The sequence below is a fragment of the Pleurodeles waltl genome, chromosome 5 (genome assembly GCF_031143425.1).
Source record: "Pleurodeles waltl isolate 20211129_DDA chromosome 5, aPleWal1.hap1.20221129, whole genome shotgun sequence".
NCBI classification, from domain to species: Eukaryota; Metazoa; Chordata; class Amphibia; order Caudata; family Salamandridae; genus Pleurodeles; species Pleurodeles waltl.
Window position 1 is genome coordinate 309550093 of NC_090444.1, and position 27384 is coordinate 309577476.

General features: G+C 42.7%; 1 protein-coding gene across 1 annotated transcript in view; it reads right to left on the reverse strand.

Moving 5' to 3' along the window:
• FSHR (follicle stimulating hormone receptor) overlaps nt 1-27384 on the reverse strand; it is a 1893748-nt gene that overhangs the window by 396294 nt on the left and 1470070 nt on the right. The window contains exon 6 of the mRNA XM_069236717.1: nt 15069-15146. Within this exon, the coding sequence (XP_069092818.1) occupies nt 15069-15146 (78 nt within the window). The remainder of the gene's footprint in view (nt 1-15068; nt 15147-27384) is intronic.

Below are 27384 nucleotides of genomic sequence, written 5' to 3' on the forward strand. Positions count from 1 at the left end.
CTTGGTCTCCAGTTACCACCTAAAATTTTGCTTGTGTCGATGAACTTCCACTGGTTACTGATACCTCCACCGTGCCTTTCAGAGGAAGCATCTCTCGACCCCCATAGTTGTATATTTTGGTAGTGGTTGGGGTTAGAGATGGTGTGGGGTTTAACTGTTGGAACAGGGTGTCATCCATTACGTTGACTGATGCCCCGTGTCTATGAGTACTGTTGCTGACGTGCCATTGACCTGTATGTTGCTCATGGGGGCGGTCACTTCTTCTGTTGTCTCCCACCAGTGAATGAGATTATGAAGATGTCTTCGTCCTCATCTTCTTCAAAGATGGGCATTCCTGGAGCCGTGTTTTCTCTGGAGTCATCATTTTCTTTGATTACGCTTCTGACCTTGAAGTCCTTTTGGTCTCCTTGCCGGTTTCTTCCTGACTTGCACATTTTTGCAAAGTGGTTCTTTTTGCCACACCGGTTACATGTTTTTCCTTTCGCCGGACACCCCGTCATAGATTTGTGTTCATATCCACAGCTTCCGCAGGTGCGTTCACTGGGTCTAAAAGAGTTTGATCTGCGTCCTGGTGGTTGGCGAGTTTGAATGGCGTCTATCTGCTCTTCTTTCACCTGGACTGGACGTGTGGTCGAAGCAGCTGCCAACAATTGTCCTCTCACCGCCGCCATGGCATCCGCCCTGACTGCTGATAGTTCGTGTGAGCGTGCCCGGACCAGGATTTCATTGAGGGAGATGCCTTGCTGGCGTAGGATGAGTTTTCTCAGAGCATTGGATCGGCATCCCTGGATAATCTGGGCTCTGATTTCTTCTTGCTGATTGAGGCCCACGCACAAGCTTGCTAGCTTTCTCAGTCGTGCGTAAAACATGTCCACTGACTCGACATCCGTTTGTTGTGCCTGGCGAAGTTTGAAACGTTCAAAATCAGGATTCAGTTGAGTGTCAAAGTGTTTGTTCAGGGCTGTGACTGCCGCATCAAAGTCCGATTTGTCGCCTGTGTCTGGGAGTGAATCAAATAATTCTTGCAGTTCGACTCTGCATCAGCAACATGAGAGACCTGCGCACCACTCCATCAGTTTCTCTTGTGGCGCTGAAGTAGTTGTCTAAGCGATTTAACCATAGGCACCATCTTGGCGCTGCTGTGGCCGGGTCAATCAGTTGGCTGAACGAGGGCAGTGCAGTGACTGAGGAGTGAGCACTGGTGTTTTTCTTGCGGTGGTGCACTGATCTTGTCACCCTTTATGTGTCCACTTTTTTTTTTTTTTTTGCTGCTAGGATGCATGTATTTGTTCTTCTTCTCTTTATTATTTCCTTTTTTTTTTTGAACAAACAAAAAAAAAACACAGTTTTTTTTTCTCTAATGGCTGTGCATCTGCCACTTTTTTTTTTCAAAGTTCTTGTTGTATATGTATATCTTCTTTGTTTTTTTTTATCTCTTCCTCTTTTTTTTTTTTTTTCTATTGGGCCCCGAGGTTAATCATCCATTATGCGGGGAACTAGCCCCTCCGGCTCTGCACCACGCGCTCCCTCCTCCAGGGAACACGATCAGGCCTTGCCATTGCCTGGCAACAGGTTGTGCGCGTGTCTTTCAGCGTGCACCCCTCCCCCACATGGAGTTTAAACGCCTCGGGAAGGAGCGCAAGGCTGGGGTCTCCGCCGGAGGCCGGACGGCCTCATAGATCCTTCAGGCCGCATCACGGACAGCCACGATACGCCATGCGGCCGTGCTGGCTCAGGTGAGGCAGCGGCTCTAAACGCGCAGCAGCTCTCACCCTTGGAGACATGAGACGCTTTCCCCTTACGCCCCTCAGCCAGCGCAGGTCAAGAGTTTTGGATCCGCTGTGGGTTCATTTATTGTCGCGCCGGACAAAAGGTCGTCTCTGTGCCCCTTCCGCACAAAACCGTTCCCTGGTGCTCGACTTCAAGTGGCGCGGGTATTCGTAGGCCGCTCGTCACCAATGTAGTGTGCCAGCGTCAGAGGGCAATAACGGACACACACACACACCGTAGTTGAGTGTACTAGGGGAAACTACATCAGTGCAGCCCTGTCTTTATTTTTATAGCCTCTGTTCCACGCTCTGCCCGGACGCGCGGAACAGGATACAATGTATCGGAGAGTCCCGATGGCTCTCTACACTTTACAGTCACGTTGGACTATTCACTGGGATTATAGATTACTAAAATGGTGATTAAAATGGGCATGATTTTATTTGTGCACATTCTATTTGTTTTCATGTGAAAAGATACTCTCTAGACTATGGGCCCTTTGAAGGCAATACGCGAAAATGTGCTGGCTGTATGTTTCCTACTTATTGCACTGTGAATAATATGAAATAAAAGGACTTGAAATCCAAGTGGTTGTGGTACCATTTTTGTTCATGTTCTGGAGAAGGTACAAGATATAGACTTGGATATATATACATATATATATATATATATATATATATATATATATATATATATATATATATAGTGTCTAAAAAGTCTAAAAGTGACTGAACCAGCCGCACCAATGTCACCAACATTCCAGATAAGATGGAACATGCAACATGATGCAAGAATAACTTTTTTATTGTTGAAGAAGTTCCAAACAGGACCTTCTACTGGTCAACTTGTTACTTCCACCACCAGTGACTTAAAAGAAGTCCCTCTTCCAGTGTGTTACTTTCTTGCTAAAAAGACTATAGAACATACTTCAATTGTGTGACACAACATGGCCACTATTCAAAGTGTGTTGGATACAATTAAGTTGCATTTACACAAATTAGAATGTTTACAAATACGTATTACTATTTCAGCACATTGTCGACATTTAGGCACCATCTGAATAATTATGATCAAAGCGAGACATAAGCTGGCAACCTATCAGGACACAAGTCATAGTACTCAATTGACAAGATATATAGATAGTGCATAACACATCTATTGGACATCTATATAGTTTCTATAACTGTGAGACTTGACATCCTTGGCGTGGTCTCCCCTAACTTTTTGCCTCTGTTTACCGAGTTGTTGATGAGTACCGGACTCTGTTTTTGATGTTTTTGTTACTCTGGGCACTTTCCCACTGCTATCCAGTGCTAAAGTGCAAGTGCTCCTATGTAAAATGTATGTGTAATTGGCTTTCCATGATTGGCATATTTGATTTACTAGTAAGTCCCTAGTACAGTGCACTGGAGGTGCCCAGGGCCTGTAAATCAAATGCTACTAGTGGGCCTGCAGCACTCTTTGTACTACCCTAATTAGTAGCCCTGTCAACATGGCTCAGACCTGCCACTGCAGTGTCTGCGTGTGCAGTTTAAAACTGCCAATTAGACTTGGCAAGTGTACTCACTTGCCAGGCCTAAACCTTCCCTTTTCTAACATGTAAGGCACCCCTAAGGTAGGCCCTAGGTATCCCAATGGGCAGGGTGCAGTGTATGTTTAAGGTAGGACATATACTAATGTGTTTTATATGTCCTGACAGTGAAATACTGCCAAATTCGGTTTTCACTGTGCAGGGCCTATCTCTCTCATAGGTTAATATGGGGGCTGCCTTTAAATATTATTAAAGCGCAGATTCCCTTTGGAAGCAGACAGAAATATGAAGTTAGGGTCTCTGAGGTCACAATTTAAAAATACATTGTTTAGTAAAGTTTGTTTTCAGATTGTGTGCTTGAAAATGCCACTGTTAGAAAGTAGGCATTTTCTTGCTTAAACCATTCTGTGACTCTGCCAGTTTGTGGATTCCTTGTCTGGGTCAGTTTGACAGTTGGGCTGTTTGCACCTCTCTTTAGACAGTGACACAAAGGGAGCTGGGGTATAGCCTGCATATCCTGATGAGCCACCTGTGCTGGAAGGAAGGGAAGGAGTGGTCACTCACACCTCAAAGGGCTGTGCCTGCCCTCAAACAATGCAGTTTCCAACCTCCTGGTGTGTGTCAGGGGCCTGACCTGGGGAAGGCAGGATCTTACAAACAAGTGAGACATTCCTTTGAAGTTTGTCTACTTCAAAGGCAGAAAGTAGTGGACTCAAAACCCCATAAAATTAGATCACTTCTGGAATCAAGGGGAACCTCTGCCAAGGAGAAGAGCTGAAGAGCTGAGGAGAAGTGCTGCCCCTGCCTACGACTGTGCTTTGTTAGGCTATCCTTCAGTTGCTGCTTCTGCCTGTGAAAGGGGACAAAGACTGGACTTTGGTGTGCATTCCTGCTTGAGTATAATCTTCAAGGGCTTGAACTGAGCTTGCCTCCTGTTGTTGAAGACTTCCCCTGCCAGCACCTGGACTCTCTGCTGAGACGCTTACCCAGCCAAGTGGAGCCCTATCTAGTTCCTGGGCCCTTGAAAGGTGAAGTTGGCACACAAGAACTGAAAATCCACGCACAGACCTCCGTGCAGTGAAATTGTAGGCACACCTGCCGTGACGCAGCTGATAAATGACGTGCCGCTGGCTTTGTGGCTGAAATCAATGCTCGACCTGCATAGCAGCTGGAAGATCGATTCAACGTGGCTGGAGAAACAATGTGCAACACCCGCTAACAGAGGCTGATAACGATGCAAACCCCACGCAGTGCAGGTTTTTGATACCATGCGACCAGATTTTCATGCATCATTCCTGGGTATCAAAGTCAACCCGACTCTGCACGGATCTGAGGAGCCCTGTCAGGAAATCAACGCATTGCTCTCTTGCGAGGGAGAAAAACTACGCATTGCCTCCCCGACAGGAGAAGGAAACGCTGCAAGGCCTCACTTGCGAGTAAGGAATCGATGCATCGCTGACTTTTCCAACTCACGCTTGCCCTTTCGGCTTTATTTTTTACGCTAACCAGTTACTTTGTGTAACAACAGCATTCTCACTATTTTCTAAGGATTAAGACTCATACTTTTACAAATTCATATCTTGACTTGTGTATGTTCGATTTTTGTTGTTATGGTCTTGTTTTGTTTAGCTCAATATTACCTATTTCTCTAAACCTGTGTTGTGTCATTTTGTAGTGTTTTCAATGTATTACTGTGTGTGTTGGTACAAATACTTTACACATTACTTCTGAAGTTAAGCCTGCCTGCTCATGCCAAGCTACCAAGGGGGTTAGCGGGGGAATAACTGAGGGTGATTCTCCTTTACCCTGACTAGATTGAGGGTCCTGGCTTAGACAAGGGGTAACACAACTGCCAATCAAAGACCCTATTTCTAACAATAGCTTTTGATTTAAAAAACAGAACTCATTATAACGTCTATCTTTAAAACAGATGATTTTCATGGGACCTCAGAGCCTATTCAAAGTCTATAATGTGTATGTCACAAACATGTCTGAGGAATCACTAATTTAAACAAATCACTAATGTAAAAACATCAAGAGTTGCAACATGGTCCGAAATTAGTCTCACAATTGTTAACAGTACGTGTGTAATCCAACACAGAGTGAACATCCTTCCACGTGGTGCCTCCATGCCTCATACATTACCATTGTCACATCTTTTCTAACATGTCTGTGTACATCCTCTTCATGGAAAAATATCTAAATTAAATGAAGCACCTTCATGGATTAGATTAAAGTGCAGTAGTTGATAAATAAGGGCTTCACATTGATGATCTCCTAAAGAGCCTAAATCGCCATGCAACAACCTCAATCAATAGTAGCAATCTATGCATACCTAAAGTGCATAACTGAACAATATTAGCACCAATATCTATGGAGCACCAATTCAATTCTGTAGACAAAAATGAATTGGTGTAACACTGTGTGATATCAGTAAAGTATAAATGTATGTTGGATATGACTTCAGTGATTATAGAATGTCGGTGGAACTGGACCCCAGTCAATCACTGACAAATGTCTGGGCAGGCCCCAATGGTATCATGTACAGTTCCACCAATCTATCCCACAAAACATTTACCAAAGTGCTAGTGCAGCATGAATAGCACCAAAAGGATGTTAATATCCACGGGGATTTTGAAAGTGCCAGAGCATATAGGAAGGATACCATTATGTACTAGTGCAAATCATCAAATCTACTAAAGTGAAAATGCATTTCCTTCCATGTGCAAAATATCTTTTACCTACTGGTCTAAAGCACCACATCACGAAGTATGGCAAATGCACCACCAACTCTCCCATAAAGGGAGCACCTTGTTCCAAATGGGACATAGAATCTGGTTACTCACAACCATATCTTAATGTGGAGTATGTTGATATATCACATTAATGGAAATCTAATCTAATGCATACTTAATTTAAACATGTAGGACAAGGGACTGAAGATTTGCAACATAAAAATACCCAAGGTGAGCTACATTAAAATACCAAGGTGGAAATTAATTGACAAATCTAAAGTGCATATACACAAGACTAAACAATGCAGAAATATTTAAGTCCAGCTATAATGGGAAATCAGCGTTTGTATACTCAGGAAGCAACCATTTACAAAAAAGCTGAGCCTTGCAAATATGTATGTTCCACATCCACATTGTGTCCCCAGGGGTTTCTCTGTTCCCAGTAATATTATCTTATGGGATTCACATCTACATAACTCCAGTTCTCTATCACCTCTACAAGGGTGCACTTTGAAGCGCTTGATACCAAAGTATCATAGACAACCGTGATTGTCCTGGTGCACCTCCCAAAAATGTTTAGCCATGGGATAGTTCCTATTATGATTTTTGATGGCTCTAAGAAGTCTAATGATGCAGCTCTTGACTTTGTTGATGGTGCTCCCAATGTATTGCATCTGGCAGCTACACTGCATATGAACACATATACAACAAATTAACTCAAACACATCATTCTTTCCTTTATCTGACAAGCTCTACCTTCAAATGTCAGGTATGAAATCATATTTCTGCCGTATTGGCATGCTTTGCAGCTCCTACATTTCTTAAACCCCACACTCTTTTAAGTCAGCCAATCAATTCTTTCCTGATGAGTAAACATGTTCTCATCCAGATGTTTCCTAATGATTGAGCTCTCTTATATGTGATCTGAGGGTTAAAACGTATGAGGGCTTTTAGATGTTCATCATGTTGCAACACATGCCAGTTATGTGCAAGGATGGATCTTATTAGTTGTTATTGATTGGTCAATTCCAGAAAGAACCGGGTCACTGTACTCTCTGACCCCTCTCCTTGTGTGGCAATCACCTGGCTGGCATCCTTGACTATCTTTGAAGAGTAGGTCATCCCTGGTTTTAGTTAAAACTCTGTGATGTGCCTCCTCAAGAATCTTTGTGGTATATCCCCTTTTCATGAACCATTTAATCATTGTCTCTGCTTCAGTTTGATAAAGGGAATCGGTGTAACAGAGCCGAGGAGCTCTAAGTATCTGGATGTATGGAATACTCCATTTCAGAGCCCTGGGATGTCCACTATTACCATGGAGAATGGAATTACGTACCCTTTGCGAATTATACTAGTCTGAACCCTAACAATACCCATGCCACCCAAAAACCCATACCGACCCTAAACCCTAAAAATGTCTTTGCCACCCAATAACCCACACCCACTTGAAACCCTAAAAATGCCCTTGCAAGCCAAAAACCTGTACAAAAAAGTACCCATCTTTTTATGTGCAGAGACTCCACACTCATAAAGATGCTACTAATAAATCTCTTTGTAAGTAACAAACAATCACAAACTTACACAAAAGTGTGAGTTTACATTTGTGAATCAGCCCTAAATCCTTACCTGTGAAATACTTTCATTTTTGTTGTCAAGGCATGCGTGATAAAGGCACATGCATTGTAAAGCCTGCATGATAAACGCATGCATGGTTGTGTCTGCATTGTAATTGCTACTTCCCTCTTAAATACACCTTAGTGGTGGGCAGGATCTCTCCTGTAAGGGATGCTAGACCTGACACCTAGCACTGTATTCCCCCCGGTTTTTGTGTGCTTTTTCTCTCCCCTGTTTTATCTGAACCTGTATTTGTTGGTATTAGGACTCTTTGCACCTTACCCCTGCTAACTTGAGGTAAAGTGCTTGAGTTCTCCCCCTAAAACATGGGCTAATTGGGATACCCCTAATCGATAGATTTAATTAACTTATACGTCCCTAGCATTTGGTACTAAATATTCCCATGGCCTGTAACCGAAATGCTACCAGTGGGCTGCGGAACTCAGGTTACCCACTAACGTAGCACTGTAAAACAGCTCTCACGCTTGTCATCACAACCTGTTGTGCAGTTTTAAACTGCCATTTTGAACTGGCAACCTAAACCTGTTACCAGGCCTATACCTTCCTTTGAAATAATTTGAAGTCACCTCTAAGGTAGGCCCTAAGGCCTTATAAGACAGGATGCATAGGAATTTAACAGCAAACATGTGAACTTCCATTTTACATGTCCTGGCAGTGAAAAACTCCTTATGTCATTTTGCACTGTAGCAAGGCTTTCTCTCCCATAACAAAAACAGTGGGTTGCCTTATTACACTCAAAAAGTGATAACTTCAGTGTGGGAGCATATACAGAAAGATGTCTTCCACTCATTTAATTTGTAGTTTAAGATCCTGTTTAAAGAAATGTGGCACTTTATTGGATAACCCAAATGTGCCTTTTTACCAGTGTCCAAGGTTACATGACTGTAATGGCAATTCTGTGCCTGTCTCTCCTTTGTTGCTCTAGAAATTTTGGAGCAAACCTAGCGGAACAAAGTAAACTACCCAGAACCACTACCCAGGGGTAAAAAACGAGTGGGATCCACACACACAGACTGACACTGGGCATAAAAGTGGCACCCTCAGAACTTCTCAGCTCAGGGTCCCTTCCCACACGGAAAAAGTCCTGTTGGTGACACAGCCATTGCTTCATGGTGCAAGGGTGCCTGAGTTGGCCCTAGGCAGCCCATTGTGTGCCACAGGACTTGTAAATAAGCCCCTACATGTGGAGGCACTGGTGCAAGAGCACCTGAGAAGCACTTAAAAGATTTGCTCGGGAATCTGTCAGGGGCTAAAGTTTTTTATATTGACTGTTGACAGAGGATTTCTGATATGTCCTCCATTAGTGGTCACTCCCTAGAGAGGCCTGCTCATTCTACAAGAGACTGGCTAAAAGTGTAGTATCCAGAAATGTATTATGCTTTTGCTTTCACTGTCGTATCTGGTTAAAAGTGTAGTATCCAGAAATGTATTATGCTTTTGCTTTCACTGTGGTATCTGATACTATGTCCATATCTACATTCAACACATTCCTAATGTGTCTGTTGTCTTCCTTTCTCCTGCTCAATCAGTGCAGGAGTTTGTCTGTTTTATTGCTGTACTTGCATTTTCTACCTTGAGCAGTGACCCATATCTTTCCGGAATCCTTTAGAAGATGCTGAACATAATGAAGTGACCTTCCATCTGTCATCTTTTGAGATCTAGGATCTCCTCCTCTTCCAAAAGGATGACTGTCCTCCAAATAGATGACTGTTGTTAATTTCTATGAGGTTCTTTACATTAGGCACTGCCTTATTTCAGCCATCACAATTCAAACAGAGGGTAACTACTGCTTTTGGCTGTACATTTCATGTGGCCACATCTGTTAATACTCTGCCACATGTTTCCATGTTTCCAAGCGTGCTGTAATGCCACGTGCAAGCTGTCAAAGATTTTTTTGGTTCTACTATATCTCTCTAGACTGCCCTAAAATCTTGAATAGGATTAATGTACTGAGGCCCTCATCTAGAGCTTGATCTTCAGGTAAAAATGTCACTTGTCAGGTGATAATATTCTTGAATATCAAATATATTTTACCAGCATTATTGTCACATGGGTGATGCTGTAAATTGCCACTCATTCTTGGCAGATAGGGCCTATAATGATCTGGGTACCAACCAGAGAATTCAGACATTCTCTGCCACTTTAAGTGATAGCGGAATATGGGTGCAATGGATACAAACAACAGTTTTTCAGCTGAGTAGTTCAAGTGGAGTAATTGAGGTATAAATTCTGTTCCCTCAGTTTGAGAGTATCTGTCAACTGTGTTCAAAACAGGAAGAGAGCACTGTTGAACATGGTGCATTAAGGTTAAACCAGCCATAGGCGAAGTACATATTCAGACTGGGATTAGGTCACAAAAGCATTTAATTGGGGTGGTGGTCTCTGACTCCTAACATCCAAGACACAAGCTAGTGATCAAATGACTAAGTACAACTTCAACTCAATGAGCGTTTTCCCAAAACATTTGGTCTTGATTGTATGTAATATTGCACGATTTGAAAACAGAGTTGTCACAATCTGATTCATTACAGATTGTTGTGTATTCTTCTTCTTCTCTGTATACAAGAGACTTGGTTAGAAGTGTCTTTTTTGGGTAGTGTACTAGGCAATTTGGGAAACTGTCTATCCAGTTATGCTGGATTTTCCAAATGAAAGGTTAACAAACCTGCTAAAAATGAATAAAAATGAAAGTGCACTAGAATCATTATGATTTCAAGCTTATTTCCTGAGGTTTGAAATGGCCTTCTGTGTTTCTTCAATGAACATCCTTTCATCATAAGTCCCCCCTTGCAAAAGGCCCATTAATGGTCCAATGATTCAGACTACTAGGGATGCTGTTGTAGACTGTAACTACATTTCAAAAGGAAGGGAAAATTGGCATATTTTGTGGGGAATCCAGTTGAACATGTTTGATTCCCATGTTATTCCTCATTCTTTATCAGATTTTCAACCAAGGATTTTTGCTGCAGTGAGCATCACACCAGCTAAGGTTCACAAGATAAATTGTATGAGCCTATGCAGTTACTTGTATTTTCCATGGGCCTGGTAACTCCTGTAATGGGCTCAATGGTTATGTGGCAATGAGTGTGACAATCACTTATGGCATGATGGTCAAATTTATTATATTTGTGTTTCACGTTTTCTAAAGCAAAAGCTAATGTTGAGTTCATTCCTGGCTAGTAATTTTGGCAAATTAAAGGTCTCTCTCTCTCTCACTGAAAATTTCAGACATATATTCCCGACATTTCCTTTGTTCATTATGGTGGTAGTTTGTCGATTAATAACTCTAAGGATTATTTAGGGTTGATCAGTATGGGGGATTTGCTGTAAATCAGCAGTTCATTTTTGTGTGAGACTGGCCATATTTCCAAAAGCCACTCTTTTTGGAATTAATGCTTTGAGTAATCTTGATCAGACAAGTTAATTACACTGCTGATCAGCATGCAGTTGAAATCACCCAATGAAAACTACACCTATCCTGAAGGATTAACAAAAAATTAGATAACTTTTAAGCATGTAGAAAAGTAAGTTGCTGTTCTGAAAGTGTTTTGCTTCTAGGAGAAGCCTAGTATAGGAGAGGGTGGGGAGAAATCTTCTTAAGGCTGCATCTCTCTGACAAACACTGGGAAAGACAGAGCAGACAGACACGTTTTTCCAGTTACTACAGATGGGCTTCTTTAAAGCTTGGAGTGAATAAACCGTACCTCATTAACGGGGCTTGCCTCAGCCAGAGGGATTTCTTCCAATGTTGCTTCAATATGCTTTTTTTAATCTTCCAAGAGTTTTCTGCAGAGGATTTGGGCAGCCTGTGAGCTATTCCTAGGAAGTGCAAGTCATGGGTGGAGCAGTGAAGTGATATCTCTGGACTGGGTAGGAACAGTCACCTTCTGTAACTCTCTACCCCATTTTTAAACTCATGCCCAGGTAAGACTCCTGGGGAAGCAGAGGAGAAGTAGAAGGAGGATGGACAGTAGACACATAGGGCCTGATTTAGATCCTGCCAGGGGGGGTTACTCCATCACATATGTGAGAAATATCCCATCCTCAGTATAACAACCCCCATAGGCTATAATGGGTTTGGAATACGGCAGGCGGTATATCCATCACGTTTGTGACTAAGTAACTCTCACCACCAGGATCTTAATCAGGCCCATATTTTGGATGATCCTCTCTCTGGAGAGTAAGGACTCTGACTTGTACATTCTGGACATTTGCTGGAGAGATAGTGGCACTAATGCCCACCCTCACTCTTAGGGCCAGTTAAGGGTGAGCTTGCCTGGGACCTTGAAGGAAGTGGGCCCTATTAGACATCTATGGAGTCATCATGGTTGTGGGTGCCGTAGGAGTGGGTATTGCAGGGAGTCCAGGCAGGTCGAGTGGTCTGCCTAGAGAATTGTGGGATGTTGCTGCAGAAAGACGCTTAGTGGGAGACTACCAAGGGGTGACAAGAGGGAAGGTCAAACATTTTCAGCCCATTGCTGCAGGAACATCCCAGCTCAATAAAATATAAAGAGCTGGACAGGAGGACAGGTCCAAAGCACTTTCAGCCCACTGTGGTTAGGAGGAAGAAGCAGCAGTGCAAGGGGACTGTATTTTTTAAACTATCCACAAAAACTGAATCCATAGTTCAAGGTAAAGGAGCCCCTAAAAAGCATAAACAGCATTGAAAATGGCTGATAAGTATCCAAGGTACCCCATGATGAAGGTGGTCCTGATCTGCAGCTTTCTGGTATTTCCAGATAGGGCCCAACGGCTCTTTAGGGCTTCTGGGTGGCTGCTATTGCAACTGCAACCACCAGTGTTCAAGGTACCTACCAGGGAGCCCGTGACCAGTGTTATCCCCCAGTTGGCCCACCAAATATTTTGCACCTGCACACTATGTCTAAACTGTCCTCTTTGAGGTGGGGGTGGGTGACAGCAATTCCAGGTAAGATCATGGACCTATCTGAATGGTCTGTGAATTGTGGGTTACTATGCACAGTGTTTGAGGGTGCACTACCTTCCCCTCACTCCTGCACTGAAGACCAGGCCATGAAAAGACTTCAGTAAAAGTGGAAGGAGAAAAGGAAAACAATGCCACTCTTAAGCTAGTGGTCACCAGGCAGGGAGTCTGCCTCAACTGAGTGGACTTTGAGTGCCTATACGGTCCACGGCATTCAGTGGTGTGGGTGCACCAAACATCTCCACCAGACGAAAAGTAAACATTGACCAGCCAGAAGTAGCCAAAGGCTTAGCCGTGTTACTGGTAAGGCTAACCATAGACCCCTCAGGGTTTGTATTTTCCATTTTGACATTCACAGTGCCCCAGAAGAGCAAAGAAATTCAAAATTCAGAATTTTCGTCTGGTGGGTTGTGGACAGAAGTGAAGCAGGTCCAACAAAAGGCCCCACAGCAGTTAAAAAATGTGGCATCCTGCGCATCCCAGGACCCAGCTGAAAAGTTATTTTTTTTTGTTTAATGCCCTTCCAGTGCTCACTGTGTGTTGTGCATGGGTCATTCAGTTTTGTGGTCCTCTATGATTGGAAAACAACCCTATTTAATTGTAGAATTAAGAATTTGATTACATTAATTACTGTTTTGTATTATTTGTTTTAGACATAATATCATAGCCAATATGTATAGCTTCTTTTTAGTGAATGCCATTGTGGTAACATCCTGCAATATTTGGTAACGATGTAGTGTTTTGATGGTGAATGCATGGTGATGCCATGTGACAAATTGTAAACATGACTTTTGATAATTGTATACCACATGGTCATCATCGACAAATATTGGTTTATTTTATGGTTGTAGGAGTTAGAGTTTGCTTTTTAGGCTCTAGAGAACATGTAGGAGGTTATTTGAGTTCTGGCCCCTGAACTTTGCAAGACTCTTTAGTGGGTGTTTTCATGTTAGTTTTCCCACCTACCATCTTTTGCATATTTGTAACTCCGAGTGCAGTATTTCGTTTTGTACGTACTGGTATATCCTATGTAGTGATGTTTAAAATTTAACCACAGTGGAAAAACTACAATCTAGATAGATAGATAGATAGATAGAATTAAAAATGATTAATTTTTTAAATTAAATTTTGATTGTTCAAAGAATGCTCAGTGTAAAATGTGCCCTGCAAAGCTGCAAATTATCATGGTGCTTTGGTGCCGAGCGGCCGTCCCCAATAAGGATTTCAAATCTAGAATATCACTTTCATGAGTAAGTGTCGCCTTAATCCTCCATTCATCTATATAGGCCCATATTTATACTTTTTGACGCAAAACTGCGCTAACGCAGTTTTGCGTCAAAAAAATTAGCGCCGGCTAACGCCATTCTGAAGCACCATGCGGGCGCCGTATTTAAGCAATGACGTTAGCCGACGTTAGCCGCCGGCGCTGCCTGGTGTGCGTTGAAAAAAACGACGTACACCAGGCAGCGCCGGCGTAGGGGGATATGGAGCTTGGGCGTGAAAAAATGGGGCAAGTCAGGCTGAGGCAAATTTTTCACCTCAACCCGATTTGCGCCATTTTTTTCCACTCCCAACCCCCATAGAAATGACTCCTGTCTTAGCAAAGACAGGAGTCATGCCCCCTTGCCCAATGGCCATGCCCAGGGGACTTCTGTCCCCTGGGCATGGTCATTGGGCATAGTGGCATGTAGGGGGGCACGAATCAGGCCCCCCTATGCCACAAAAAATAAAAAATTAAAATACTTACCAGAACTTACTTTATTGTCCCTGGGATGGGTCCCTCCAGCCTTGGGTGTCCTCCTGGGGTGGGCAAGGGTGACAGGGGGTGTCCCTGGGGGCATGGGAGGGAACCTCTGGGCTCCTTCCGAGCACACAGGTCCCTTAACGCCTGCCTTTTCCAGGCGCTAAAAAACGGCACAAAAGCGGCCGTATGTCATTTTTTTTGACCCGCCCACTCCCGGGCGTGAATTTTGCCCGGGAGTGTAAATACGGCGCACATGCCGCGGAGTCACTTTTTTAGACGGGAACGCCTACCTTGCATATAATTTACGCAAAGTAGGTGTCCATGCTAAAAAAGGACCCAAACTCCACGGACTTTGGCGCTAGACGCGTCTAACGCCAAAGTATAAATATGGAGTTACTTTTGCGTCGGAATTGCGTCAAAAAAAACGATGCAATTCCGGCGCAAACGGAATATAAATATGCCCCATAGTGTATTTGAAAGAACACACATTAATCGTCGAAGTTTGCAGAACAGATATAAAGTGTGTATATCTCATTACCGTTTCAGTTGCTATTTGATATGTATATATTTCAAACCTGCAATTTTGGGACTCTCATTCTGTATGCTGCTATTTTTAAATTATAGATTTTACATTTAAATGGAGATTACGGATCACATTATAGACCACTTATGTGCCCAAATGGTTTGAGACTTAAGAGAAGTGCATACACTTACATTGTTATGCTTTCTGAACTCAATCCAGCGAAGGAATTTTTCCCTATATGTCGTATATTTATATTATCTTGAACATCACTGAAATAAAAAATAAAATGAACATTACTCTTGTGAAGGTTTCTGGAAATGTAGTTATTATTAGGTCTAGAAATTATTTAAATCAAAAGCATTTCAAACATCTATTTTTATTAGAGCAATAAGTTCCGAGATAGCACATTAGCATAAGTATAATACAAATTGTACTATGTTGTAAAGTGGGGTGACTCACACTTTTGCTGGTGTAAATCTAGCAATGTTTTTTTTTTTTTTTTTAAAAGGGGGCAACTTTAAAAGCGTTTCTCAAAGGGACAATCCATTCTTGCGGCAGCAGAAAAATGAACAGGGCAGTGGGTGTCTGGTGTTATCCATCTATCACACAATGACTCAGATGCTATTTTGTGCTTTCTTCAGCTGCCTCAAAAGGTCCAATGTAGTGGGACTCCCCAGCGACACTTATGCTGCTAACTGCTGTGGGCGTTCCCACCCCAGGCTAGTTCTTTGCTTTGCAGCATGCCCTCTTCCCCTCCATGACTTGTCTCTTACCACAGCCCCACTCGCTTGTAAACCACAGAGCCACCCACAAATCCCACATCCACATCCTCTACCCATAAGTCATATATGTGTAGGTCGTGGATTCAGCAGTTTCCCCAATAGTTTTTAGCAAACTACGTCCACTGATGTAATATATTCGATATCAGTAAATCTAGAGCTTTGTCTGGGTGGCTTTAACTTCTCATGATGAGATGCCAGGAACATGTATTCATCCCCCATTCACTGAGGTGAAGTTTCAAGATTTCTTCTGCCCTCCCTGCAAAGCAGAACCTTCACCCAGACAGAATTAGGAAGTATAGTCGCAGTAGGCAGAATGAGGCCTATCAGTGACCCCCAAACCCTAATAAACCTACATACACAACTTTACAGCAGATAGCCCTTATCAGGACTTCCCATAATAAAATATTTGCAAGACGTTGTTGGAAATACCTACCATTCCCTACACTTTGCTCTTCCTCTCTCAATGCTTTCTCTAGCAGCCTAATCAAGTAGTGGATGAAGGGGCCTATGGTCAGATCCCAGTGGTGGATGCTTTTCTTCTGCTCGTCTCCTCACGTCCACCATACCACTGTTCTCATGACGTGATTCTAAAATCTCAGCAGAATTTATAAGTGGCACCTGGACAGCACTCCCTGCTTCCTCGGGACTGGCATTAGCTGCCCACCCTCAGTGTTAGGGAACCAGATGAGCTCTCATGCCTGTCCAGGTGTAAGCACCTGGATGAAGAGAAATCTGAATCTTCCTAACATTTCCAAGCTATGGTGGATGTAAAAAACTGGGTTGCTGACTGAGGTGTAAGTCCTGGTCAAGCTGCAACCACCATCCTTGTCACGGTGAGGCACAAGCCAACCCCATATTAACTTGTGCTCAACCCTCTGGCAGCTTGGAACAGAGCAGCCAGGCTTAACTTAGAGGCAATGGGTAGAGTATTTGTGCAACACTTAAAGTGAAAAGAAGTTTCCACACCAAGTTACCAAAAATAGGTATTTTTAATAAATAAAACAAGATCAAAACAACAAAACTCTAATCAGTAGAACTGCAGACATGCTAATTTAAATATTTTTGTTAAAATAGCACCAGCAAGCACAAAGCGTCAATTGTGGATATCTGATCAGACCAGACCGGGACAAAATCACAAGTTCAGTCCAACTGTGATGGAGCATGGACTGGCTACAAGGACCCATTTAGGACTTCTGTACAAAGTATCTTAATTCCTGTTTGTGGGACATTGCGAGGGTCCGCGTCAAAGATGAGTTGCACAACTGAAGTGATGTGTCAGATCTGATATGTGATGAGGCTGTGATATGAAGGTCTGTGTCATTGTTGAGGATTTGTTGACGGGGCTTGTGATGCAAAGTCCGGCATCGAGGATGCAAGTGCAGCCAGCATGATGCATCTGCTCCAAGGAGCTGCAAGTCTGGGATGTTGAGTCAGGCATTAGTGTTGAGGTTAGCATCAACAAGGGCTGCGAGGTTCTGTACTGAGGATGCATCGCACAACATCAGTTCTGATGGGGCTTGTGATGCGATGTGGGACTTTGAGATGGGGAAGACCCAGACAGCAGTCGTGATGTGCTGTTTCAGTTGGGGGTTATACAGCACAGATGAGTAAGTTCTGTTGGATCCACAGAAACTGGCGGAACAATTTAGGCCACTTCCAAGGGCCTAAGACTGCAGTGGTCCTACTTAGTAGGGTATACTCATAGATGGCAGAGGCCTGGTGTTGGGGTCAAGGTTGTTTGGGACTTGTGTCTGGAAGCTGAAGTCAGCAGGCCAGTCAACTAGCTCTTTGAGTCATTCCGAGGTCCTGGGTTCAAATATGCAGGTCCAGTCCTTCTCATATAGCTGAAAGGGTGGCAAGCAGCAGATTGGCACCTGTCCTCCAAAGCAGCAGTCCAGCAGAGTGGCAATCCTTTTAAGCAGCACACCAGTCCTTCTTCCTGGCAGAGATTCCACAGGTCCAGAAGTTGGTGTCTGAGCATACACAGGTCCAGAAGTGTACTGAAGAGTTGGTGTCTGAGGTCCTATATTTATACCTGGTATCCTCCCTCTGGGAGGTAGGAGAAGCTTCTAGAGGTTTCCTTTTGAAGTCACCAGGCATCCTGCATTCCCTGTCCTAGCTCCAGGCTCACATAAAGGGGTATGCATCCCTTTGTGTGGAGGCAGGACACAGCCTATTCAAATGTAAGTAGGGCTGTGCCAAGCTCCGCCTTCCCATCCTGACAGTGATAGTTCATCCAGCACACCTAAGCTCTTCATTGTATGTTCATCCAGCACACCTAATCTCTTCATTGTATATAGCTGTCCAAGAGGAATACACAAACTCCAACTGTCAGCTACATCTAGTCATGTGACCCAAAGACAGGCTAAAGGCACTAATTGGCTAGGGCAGGAAAATGCCAACTTTCTAAAAGTGCCATTTTTAAAACTGTAATTTAAAATATGACTTTATCATGAGAGATGATTTTTCATTACAATTCCAAAGACACCAAACATGAACCAGTGAACTCATTCCATTTGGAAATTACAGCATATTAAATGTAATAAGGTAACTCCATTGTTATCCTATGGCAGACGTAGGCCTTACAGTAGTGAAAAACAAACTTAAGAGTTTTTCACTAACAGAACATGTAAAACTTAAAAGAATATGGCCAACATTTTAAATGTGCTGCACTCTGCTCTCTGGGCAGACAAGGGCCTATCCTGGGGGTGACTTATATGTACTGAAAAGGAAGGCTTGGGCCTGGCAAATGGTGTATTTTGTCAAGTCGACATGACAGTTTAAAACTGCAAACACAGGCTGCAATGTCAGACCTGAGATGTTTAAAGGGCTTATTAAGTGAGTGACACAATAAGTGTTGCAGTTCTACTTGTAGTATTTAATTTACAGGCCCCTGGCTCATGCAGTACTGCTTGACCATGGATTTACGAGTAAATTAAATATGCTAATTGTATGGAAGCCAATTATACCATGTTTAGAGGAGAGAGCGCATGCATTTTAGCACTGTTTTAGCAGTGGTAAAGTGCACAGAGTCCTAAATGCCAACACAAATGGGTTAAAAAAAGAGGAGGATGAAAGCAAAACATTTGGAGATGACCCTCAAAAAGTGGCAAGTCCAATTGTGGGAGTGTGTGAGAAGAGATGCCCCAGGCCAAACTCAATGTTTGCGTCTCTGCTCGTAGAGCACAGCCAGTCTTCCTTACAATTCCGGCTGATGGTACAACATTAAATGTTTCATTGAAGCATCAATCTAAGGCCGATCTTTACATCATGACTGTTTGCTGGATGTAATAAGGAGGAGACTTAACCAAGCTAAATAGGACTTCAGAATCAAGGTTCTGCTGGATTTCATGTTTAATTCACAGATAGACTTGAAAAGCACAAGCTAGTCATGCTTTGAATAGACAGCACAATTTATGTGTAAAACGGAATGATGAAAACTTTAAAAGTCAAAGGAAAATCAACGATGCTCAGTTGACAAATATGCAAATTCATTACTAAAGTCATTATAATGAACATAAATAACACAACAAGCAAAAACTTAGCATTTCTAGAAATATATTACACTAACACCTGTTTTCATATAGCATTTTATTGGTTTTATTTAAATATTGCAAAACCATAACAGTAATGATAGTGATTCTTCCACTGTTCATCATAACAAGAGCCATGTAATCCACAGAACAACATTGATAAACACCAGAAGCCGACATATTCGTCATTTTGGTCCCTTTATAAAGTTTTTATTACAAATGACCTGCATGGTGGCTAGATCATCGTCCTTCTTCTTTGGTCTGGGCATATGTGAGGTTAAGGTGATTCCACTATAGCAACTCCTGTCTGGCCATATGTTGTACTGTTTCACTGTTTCAGGGTGCATTCGTTCGCCTGTAGGGCCTGTGAGTGTGATTGTTCCACTTGCCCCACTGTGCTGCGGGATAGAGACACAAACGGTGTGGGTTGATGCTCACATTCGATTATGACTGTAATGTACTTCTGTGAGTGAGCATGTCTGAGTGCATGTCCACCTGCAGGTGTCTCTGAGTGTGCTTGTCAATAGGCTTAGTTATTAGACAATTGTTCACAACAATCCTGTTAGACCTGACAGCCTTAGGGTGTTCACCCCTAACTTTTTGCCTGCCTCCCTCCACTTTTTGGACTCTGTTTTTGCTGGTTTTAGGACTCTGCACCCTTTACCACTGCTAACCAGTGCTAAAGTGCATATGCTCTCTCCCTTAAAACATGGTGACATTGGATCATACCCAATTGGCTTATTTAATAAGTCCCTAGTAAGGTGCACAATTTGTGCCCAGGGCCTGTAGATTAAATGCTACTAGTGGGCCTGCAGCACTGATTGTGCCACCCACTTAAGTAGCCCCTTAACCATGTCTCAGGCCTGCCATTGCAAGGCCTGTGTGTGCAGTTTCACTGCCAATTCGACTTGGCATTTAAAAGTACTTCCCAAGCCTCAAACACTCCTTTTTCTACATATAAGTCACCCCTAAGGTAGGCCCTAGGTAACCCATAGGGGAGGGGTCTGTGAAGAAAGAAGGCAGGACATGTACCTGTGTAGTTTACATGTCCTGATAGGGCAAAACTCCAAAATTCGTTTTACACTGCTGTGAGGTCTGCTCCTTTCATAGGCTAACATTAGGGCTACCTTCATATGCTGTTTGAGTAGTAGTTTCTGATCTGAAAGGAGTAACAAGGTCTTATTTAGTATGGCCAGAATGGTAATACAAAATCCTGCTGACTGATGAAGATGGATTTAATATTACTATTTTGGAAATGCCACTTTTAGAAAGTGAGCATTTCTCTGCAGTTAAATCCTTCTGTGCCTTACAATCCACGTCAGGCTAGGTTTAGTTGACAGCTCCCATGTGCATTCACTCAGACAACCCCAAACACAGGATGCTCAGCCACACTTGCATACATCTGCATATTGATTGGGTCTTCCTGGGCTGGGACTGTGGAGGGCCTGACACTTACATGTCAAAGGACAGTAGTCTGCCCTCACACAAAGGACTGCCTCCCCCCCTACTGGACCCTGGCAGACAGGATGGAACTGAAAGGGAACCTTGTGCACTTCTAAGCCACTCTTTGAAGTCTCCCCCACTTCAAATGCACATTTGGGTACTTAAGCAGGGTCTCTGACCCTACCAACTCAGACACTTCCTGGAGAAGAAAACCTGAACCAGATCTGCAACCGTCCAAGAAGAACAGCCTGGCTGCCTAAAGGACTCACCTTACTGCTTTTCTGCAAAGGGCTGCTGCCCTGCTGTTGCCCTGCTGCATTGCTGCTTGCTGACTGTGCTGAGAAGTGCTCTCCAAGGGTTTGGATAGAGCTTGCCTCCTGTTCCCTGAAGTCTCAGGACCAAAAAGACTTCATTCCTGCAAAAGAACTCCTTGTGCTGTGAAAATCGACGCACAGCCTGCAAGAAACAACACACAGCCTGCATCGCGGAGAGAAAATCACTGTACGCCGAACCGGAACGATGCAGCCCAACTTTGCAAGGAGAAGATCGATGCAGCACCAGTGTTGCGACTGGAAATTCCACGCACTGCCCACTGGATCGACGCAAAGCCAAGCCTGAACGACGCAGCCGACTTCCTGAGAGGAATCGATGCAGCACCTGTTGTGCAGTATAAATTTCCACGCATCGCCCACCGGATCAACGCAGCCCCTGTGACTTCGTCCTGCAAGTGCCGGATTTCAATGCATTATCCCCGGGGTGTCCGAAAAAACACCAACCCGAAGAGGATCCAAGTCCGCGCACCGGAAATTGATGCAAAGTCTTCCCTGCATGGAAAATAAACTATGCATCATCTGTGTGCGGCTGGAGAAATTGACGCACCCCCTCCCTTTTTCCACACATCTCCTCCTCTGCGGTCTCTTGGGGAAATTTTTTAATGCAAACCAGGTACTTTGTGCTTGAAGGAGACACTTGTTGCTTTTTAAGAGACTAAAGACACTTTATATCATTTTTACAGTAATATTTCAATGTATACTTATTGCATCTTGATCGTTTCGATCTGCATCCTATCAGATAAATATTATATATTTTTCTGAACACTGTGTGGTGTATGTTTGTGGTGTTCTACTGTGTTACTGCATGATTTATTGCAGAAATATGTTACACATTGCCTTCTAAGTTAAGCCTGACTGCTCAGTGCCAAGCTACCAGAGGGTGGGCATAGGATAATTTGGATTGTGTGTGACTTACCCTGACTAGAGTGAGGGTCCTTGCTTGGACAGGGGGTAACCAAAGACCCCCATCTCTAACAAATCCCAAGTGTTTGCCCTATGTCTGCAAAGAGGTAGGACAATAGAACTATGACTTTTGGAGCATTGTGTATGAGGAGGAGGTGGGGCTACAATGACATGGATATTCTTCTTCTCGCAGATGATTTATCCTGGTACAGTACCTCTGAGGGTCGAGCACCTGCTGCAGTGCCTACCAATGCATGCCTAGTGTTTCTACCACAGCATGCGTACTCACACCAACCTCGCACCTTTATGTACTTGGTACAAGCAGAGCACATTTATTCACCTCTCGCTGGACAGAGGTCACGATTTTTACAGTCAAGAGTGTGAATCTCAACATGGGGAACGCAGGTTCCACTCAGAGGCTCTCATAGTGAGTGGTTAATGTAAATTATCATTATTTCCTGTCTAAAAATGCTGTTACCAGGGGCCCTGCAATTTCTGGGGTTGATGAAATAACGGGGATTGCAAAATCTTGAGAAGTAATGTCCTTTGCTGTCAACTGGTTAAATAAATAATACATTCATTGTGTCATTAATAAGCAGCATTACAATTACTCCAAATCACACAAATAAAAGTTAATACAATGCAATAAAAACAAGCATTTGGAATGCAATGGGTCTTGTGTTTGCTCGAGTTAGAGCTATTAGTGTTTTAGACTCCTAACTGGACTTTTCTTGCCACATAAACTGAAGAGTGTAACAGTTTGACATAAGTGAGCCAACGGCCTCCATGAGCACGAAGCAGACACACAAAAAGAAATAGAAGTTTGCTCGCAGTGAAATGTATCGGCAAAGTGCAATTAACCATGTATATGGCAAAAGTGCAATTATCCATGTAACAGAATCGATGTCATACAAAGCTCTTGATTACTGCCCACGAGATCATGCTGCCTACGAAATAAAAATAAAAAGTAGTCTAGAAACCATACGGAAAACATCGAGCCTCGTATGTTTCGGTAGTTGGCCGGTGCGCTCGAGGAGGGCTAAACATCGGAAAAGGCGTGACATGTGTATGCCTTCTACTAATCAAATCAAGCGAATTTTAAAAGGCAAGCCCACGAACCAGCAAACTGATGGGTGTGGTTAAAAGTCCATAGAGAGATTACACCAGGAACAGAGCACTTTGCTCGCTCGACCCTAAAAATAGTGGCAAGACTCATTAATCACAGGTCTTCATCTGGACATCGCTTATGCAATAAAAATCATTTTGTGATTTGACTGCTAGTCCTCTTGACAGAAGTTTTTAAAAAACCTCATCACAAAAAATTGCAAGATTTATCAGTGATCACAGTATAGCTTTAATACATGAGGCAATTTCTGAATAACAATGTTTTGACAAAAGTCAGGTTGTTGCCAAAAAGGACTAAATGCAAATCAGCAAAAAGATTGGGATCACTTATCTTCTCGAACCTCTTCTATGTAAGCTGTATCACACCACTTTATTCAATTGGTTATGACTGGATAAATGATGCGGTATATATGCATATAGCTAGCAAATATTGACATTGATTGTAAATTTCTTCCATTAAGACAAGAGGCCTGATTTAGGGTTTGGTTAATGGGATGTTCTGTCACAAACATGACTAAGTTTTCTGTCTGCCATATTACAAGTGCCATAGGATACCCTGCACTTGTAACCAAGAGGACAGGATATCCGTCACGTTTGTGACAAAGAATCATATTGCCCAAACTAAATAAGGTCTAAATACCTGCACGTCCACAGATTCACCTGCATTCTGTATCAAAAGCAGGACGAATTCAAATCAGCTGTAGCAATATCTCCTTTCTGGGCCTACATAGAAAGCAGTTCTCCTTAATAGCTGCAGGCATTTTCCAGCAATATTCTCTATTATCAGTAGAAATTATAAGCCAGCACATTTGACTAAAGTAAAATTGGAAGGTAGAAAATGCTGGTATTTCAGATCCCCTAGAAATTTGAGCCCATAGTGAACTATGAATGTTTCATTTTGCAAATGCTGGTAATCATGATTAACTGTGATTTACTTCAGCCAGGTTACTATTAACCATCAAAATGATGGGTAAGGTGTATCCTCATCCCAATTTAAAACCATTGGCAGATCTGAGAGTGCTGACACTAAAGTAGAAATCCCACAGTTTTGACAAGTTCACGTTTTTTAACATAAGGTCGCTCATATCTGTGACTTTAATGCCCTTGCATTTCATTTCTCTGTTGAAATCATACCATCACAAAGCGTGCATTTGAGGTTAATAATTGTCACGCTAAGTCAAAACCAAGGGTTCTATGGGATTGCACAGATCATTTTGGAAGCTTGAGTGACCTTTTGAAAATACACCAATGTACCAGATATAGGCATTTCACTAGGCTTTAATGAAGGATCTCATTACCATAAACTAGTCATGGCATCAGCTTAGCTATGCTCTCTCTCAGAATCCTCAACCTGAAGTTGCTAGGAATTTTCCAGTACAACTCATAGATTCAAATTTCAAGCAGGAATCCTTGAAATGGCACATGTGTTTCCCCCCTTCCATCCAGTAAGAGGCCCAGGCACAAAGAAGTTCACTCCACGTCCATTAAATTAAGATATGATTTTCCTGGCTTTGTTCATTTTAGGACCAAGGACTATTATTGTTTTGCCCTTGAGAAATTGACTACTAGTTTATTTTACCATACTGTAGTCTTACAAAGTCACTAACATCTATCAATGAAAAACAGAAGTGCTATCCTGACTACAATTTTGAACTGCATTGACTGCAGAGACCCTTCGTATTAGGGTTTTTCAGCTTTTTCTAACCCCCAACTGGATAAGACTCCTATATTATATCTCTGCCACACCTTTTCTCAGCCCATGTACACAGGATCCTATCACCTTTCATAGGTTCCCACAGTGAAACCACCAAAATACACTGGCTACTATTTTCTCGTCAGTGCAGACTGTCTTGATTTGATAGATTACTCTACCCTCAAGACTAGAATAAGGTAGGGCCTGCATGCCATGGGGGGTGAATCAGGTGCCTGCTGGCCTTTGCTGTACATTGCAGGTTGACTAAGCTGAAATATTTTTGTTATAAACTATTGGAAGGAAAAATACACCACGAAAAACAGAACTTGATTCAGTGTACAACAGTGACAATTTGCAGATGTTTGTTTTATTACTATATTTATCGCCCTATATCATCTGTACAATGCAATTCTGCCTTCTGTGGGATTAGGGGTGTGGCCACACAGAGACAGTCTAAAACATGGGTACCCACAATTATTTTCTCAGGGGCCACAAGTTTTGGTCTGTAATGTGACTGAGAGCCGCACTAATGCCAGCAGGGTGGCGGTCGCGAGTTGGTGGTAAGGTGGATCTAAGGAAAGCAAAGCATATACATGTAGTATAGAACTAGTGGAACCATAAGCTAGGGAATAATCACTGCTTCTTCTCTTAACCAAATTGTGTGATCCTAGGCAAATGTTTTAGCTCACTCTCACTGCTTTTTTTCATTATCAGATATGAGGAAATTGAATTACATGAGTTGGGGATGTGTGCTGTACAAAAGCTTCTTGAGCTTGATTTAGTAAACTATAATGTTCATGTATAGTAGAAATCCAGGCCACCGAAAGAGTGTGCATAACAACTGACTTGCTTCTTAGTTCACCATTGGCATTGTTGTGAGGGTGGCGGGGAAGAGTGAATGTTTCTGAATTCTTGTTTGATAACTATCACTTTCAAAGTGAAACTCCTCAATGCACTGGCATACGAAGCAAAAACTGTTCTGCATGTTAATGAAAAACACTTTTTAAATTTTGAACAGACTTGATCGTGCTTTTACACTTCTGGTGCAAACATACTTTAAAAATGGAGGTGTTTCTAAGGTTAAGTAGTGCAGTACACCCTAGTTACTTCCTTTCTTAAACATCAATTAACCTTAAATAAATGATTTCCTGTGTATTTAACTTCTTTTTAATATTAGCCCTAGCCGAGTAAACAGCAGCCCAATGCTGCTGTTGATTAGGGGGCTGCATGTAAAGGTCAGGAGGGCCGCATGCGGCCCGGGCCTTAGTATGAGTATCATTGGTCTAAAATATTTGAAATTTTAGCCCTGTCCAAGAGGCTCAGGCCCTGTGCTTGTCACCCATCTCCTTTGCATACTTTATACACTAACTTATACTGTTAAATGACAGATTTATATTTCACATAACTACACACAATTTTGCTAAAATATTGAGTAAATACGTGAAAGCAATCTATGTGATTTTTGCAGACTTCTAAAATTAATCCTATCTTGGCCTGTTCAGGGAAAGTCTAGCGAAGCCTACTCAGTGAAATTGATTTTTTCGGTTTTATTTCACTATGAAAATATCAGTATTATTTCTATAAAAAAAATTGTTTCTCCTTCCAAATATCCCATCCCAGGTAGGTAGGGTAAGTATCAGTATGTATTTTGTTTTTATTAAAGTGCCATCGGGGACTAACTTCAGGCCCCTGCAAGGCAGAAGGTGCAGTGGCCATGCCCAGGGGACACTTGTCCCCTGTGCTGGCCATTGGGGTGGTGGGCATGACTCCTGTCTTTGTCTGTTTTTGGTTGTTGTGTGCTAGGAAATGGCGCTAGTCTGGTTAGAGGCATATTTTTGGGCCTCAAACCAGGCTAGCGCATTTCCTGGCACACAGCCCCCTCCTTCCCTACCGCCACCAAAACCCCCACCTGGCTAGCTTCTCCTTTTAAGACGCTAGCCCAAGTTTAGTGCCGGCTTGCCTCATTCCATAAATATGGCACCCGGCTGTCGCTGTGGAATGGTGCAAACCGGCACTATACTTTTTGCTGCAAAACTGCATTTGCGCAGTTTTGCGGCAAAAAGTATAAATATGGACATTAGTGTACAATAGCAAAATAAAGAGCCACGAGTTGGAATTACGTCAGGCAGCATTGGTATTTAGCAATCCTAGAACTTCGTAGCATCCGTGGCGCCTCCTAAGAAAGTTTGTTCAGCTCCAGCACTTACTGTTTTTTTTTTAACAAATGAAGCCCTGGATAGGATCTGACACACCTACCAAACAGCATGGTAATCTCACTTTACACTCACCATATATTTCCTTAAGCCAAATGAGACAAATCCGCTTTCGAAAATGCAATTCCAAATAACAACATCAGTATTCATTTTAAGATGATTGGATTGTGCACTGGGAAAAGTGTGAGTTTCTTTTTTGTTTGTAATTTGTAATATAGGAAGGTTGTGTAGGGTGCTGTCATGCCCTCCCTCGCTGACGTCAGCCTCCATCACAGCGTGTGTCGAGAATTAAACAATGCAGAGCATGGATGTTCTTATGAAGCGTTAGTTTTTAATGTAAAAAGAAATTTATTCATGGACGTTTTAAAACTGAAAATAAAGAACTAAGGGCCAGATGTAGGAAACTTTTTGCATGGCGCAAACAGCCTATTTTGCTGTTTGCGACATGCAAAAAGCACATCACGATGCCCATTCCTATTTTGA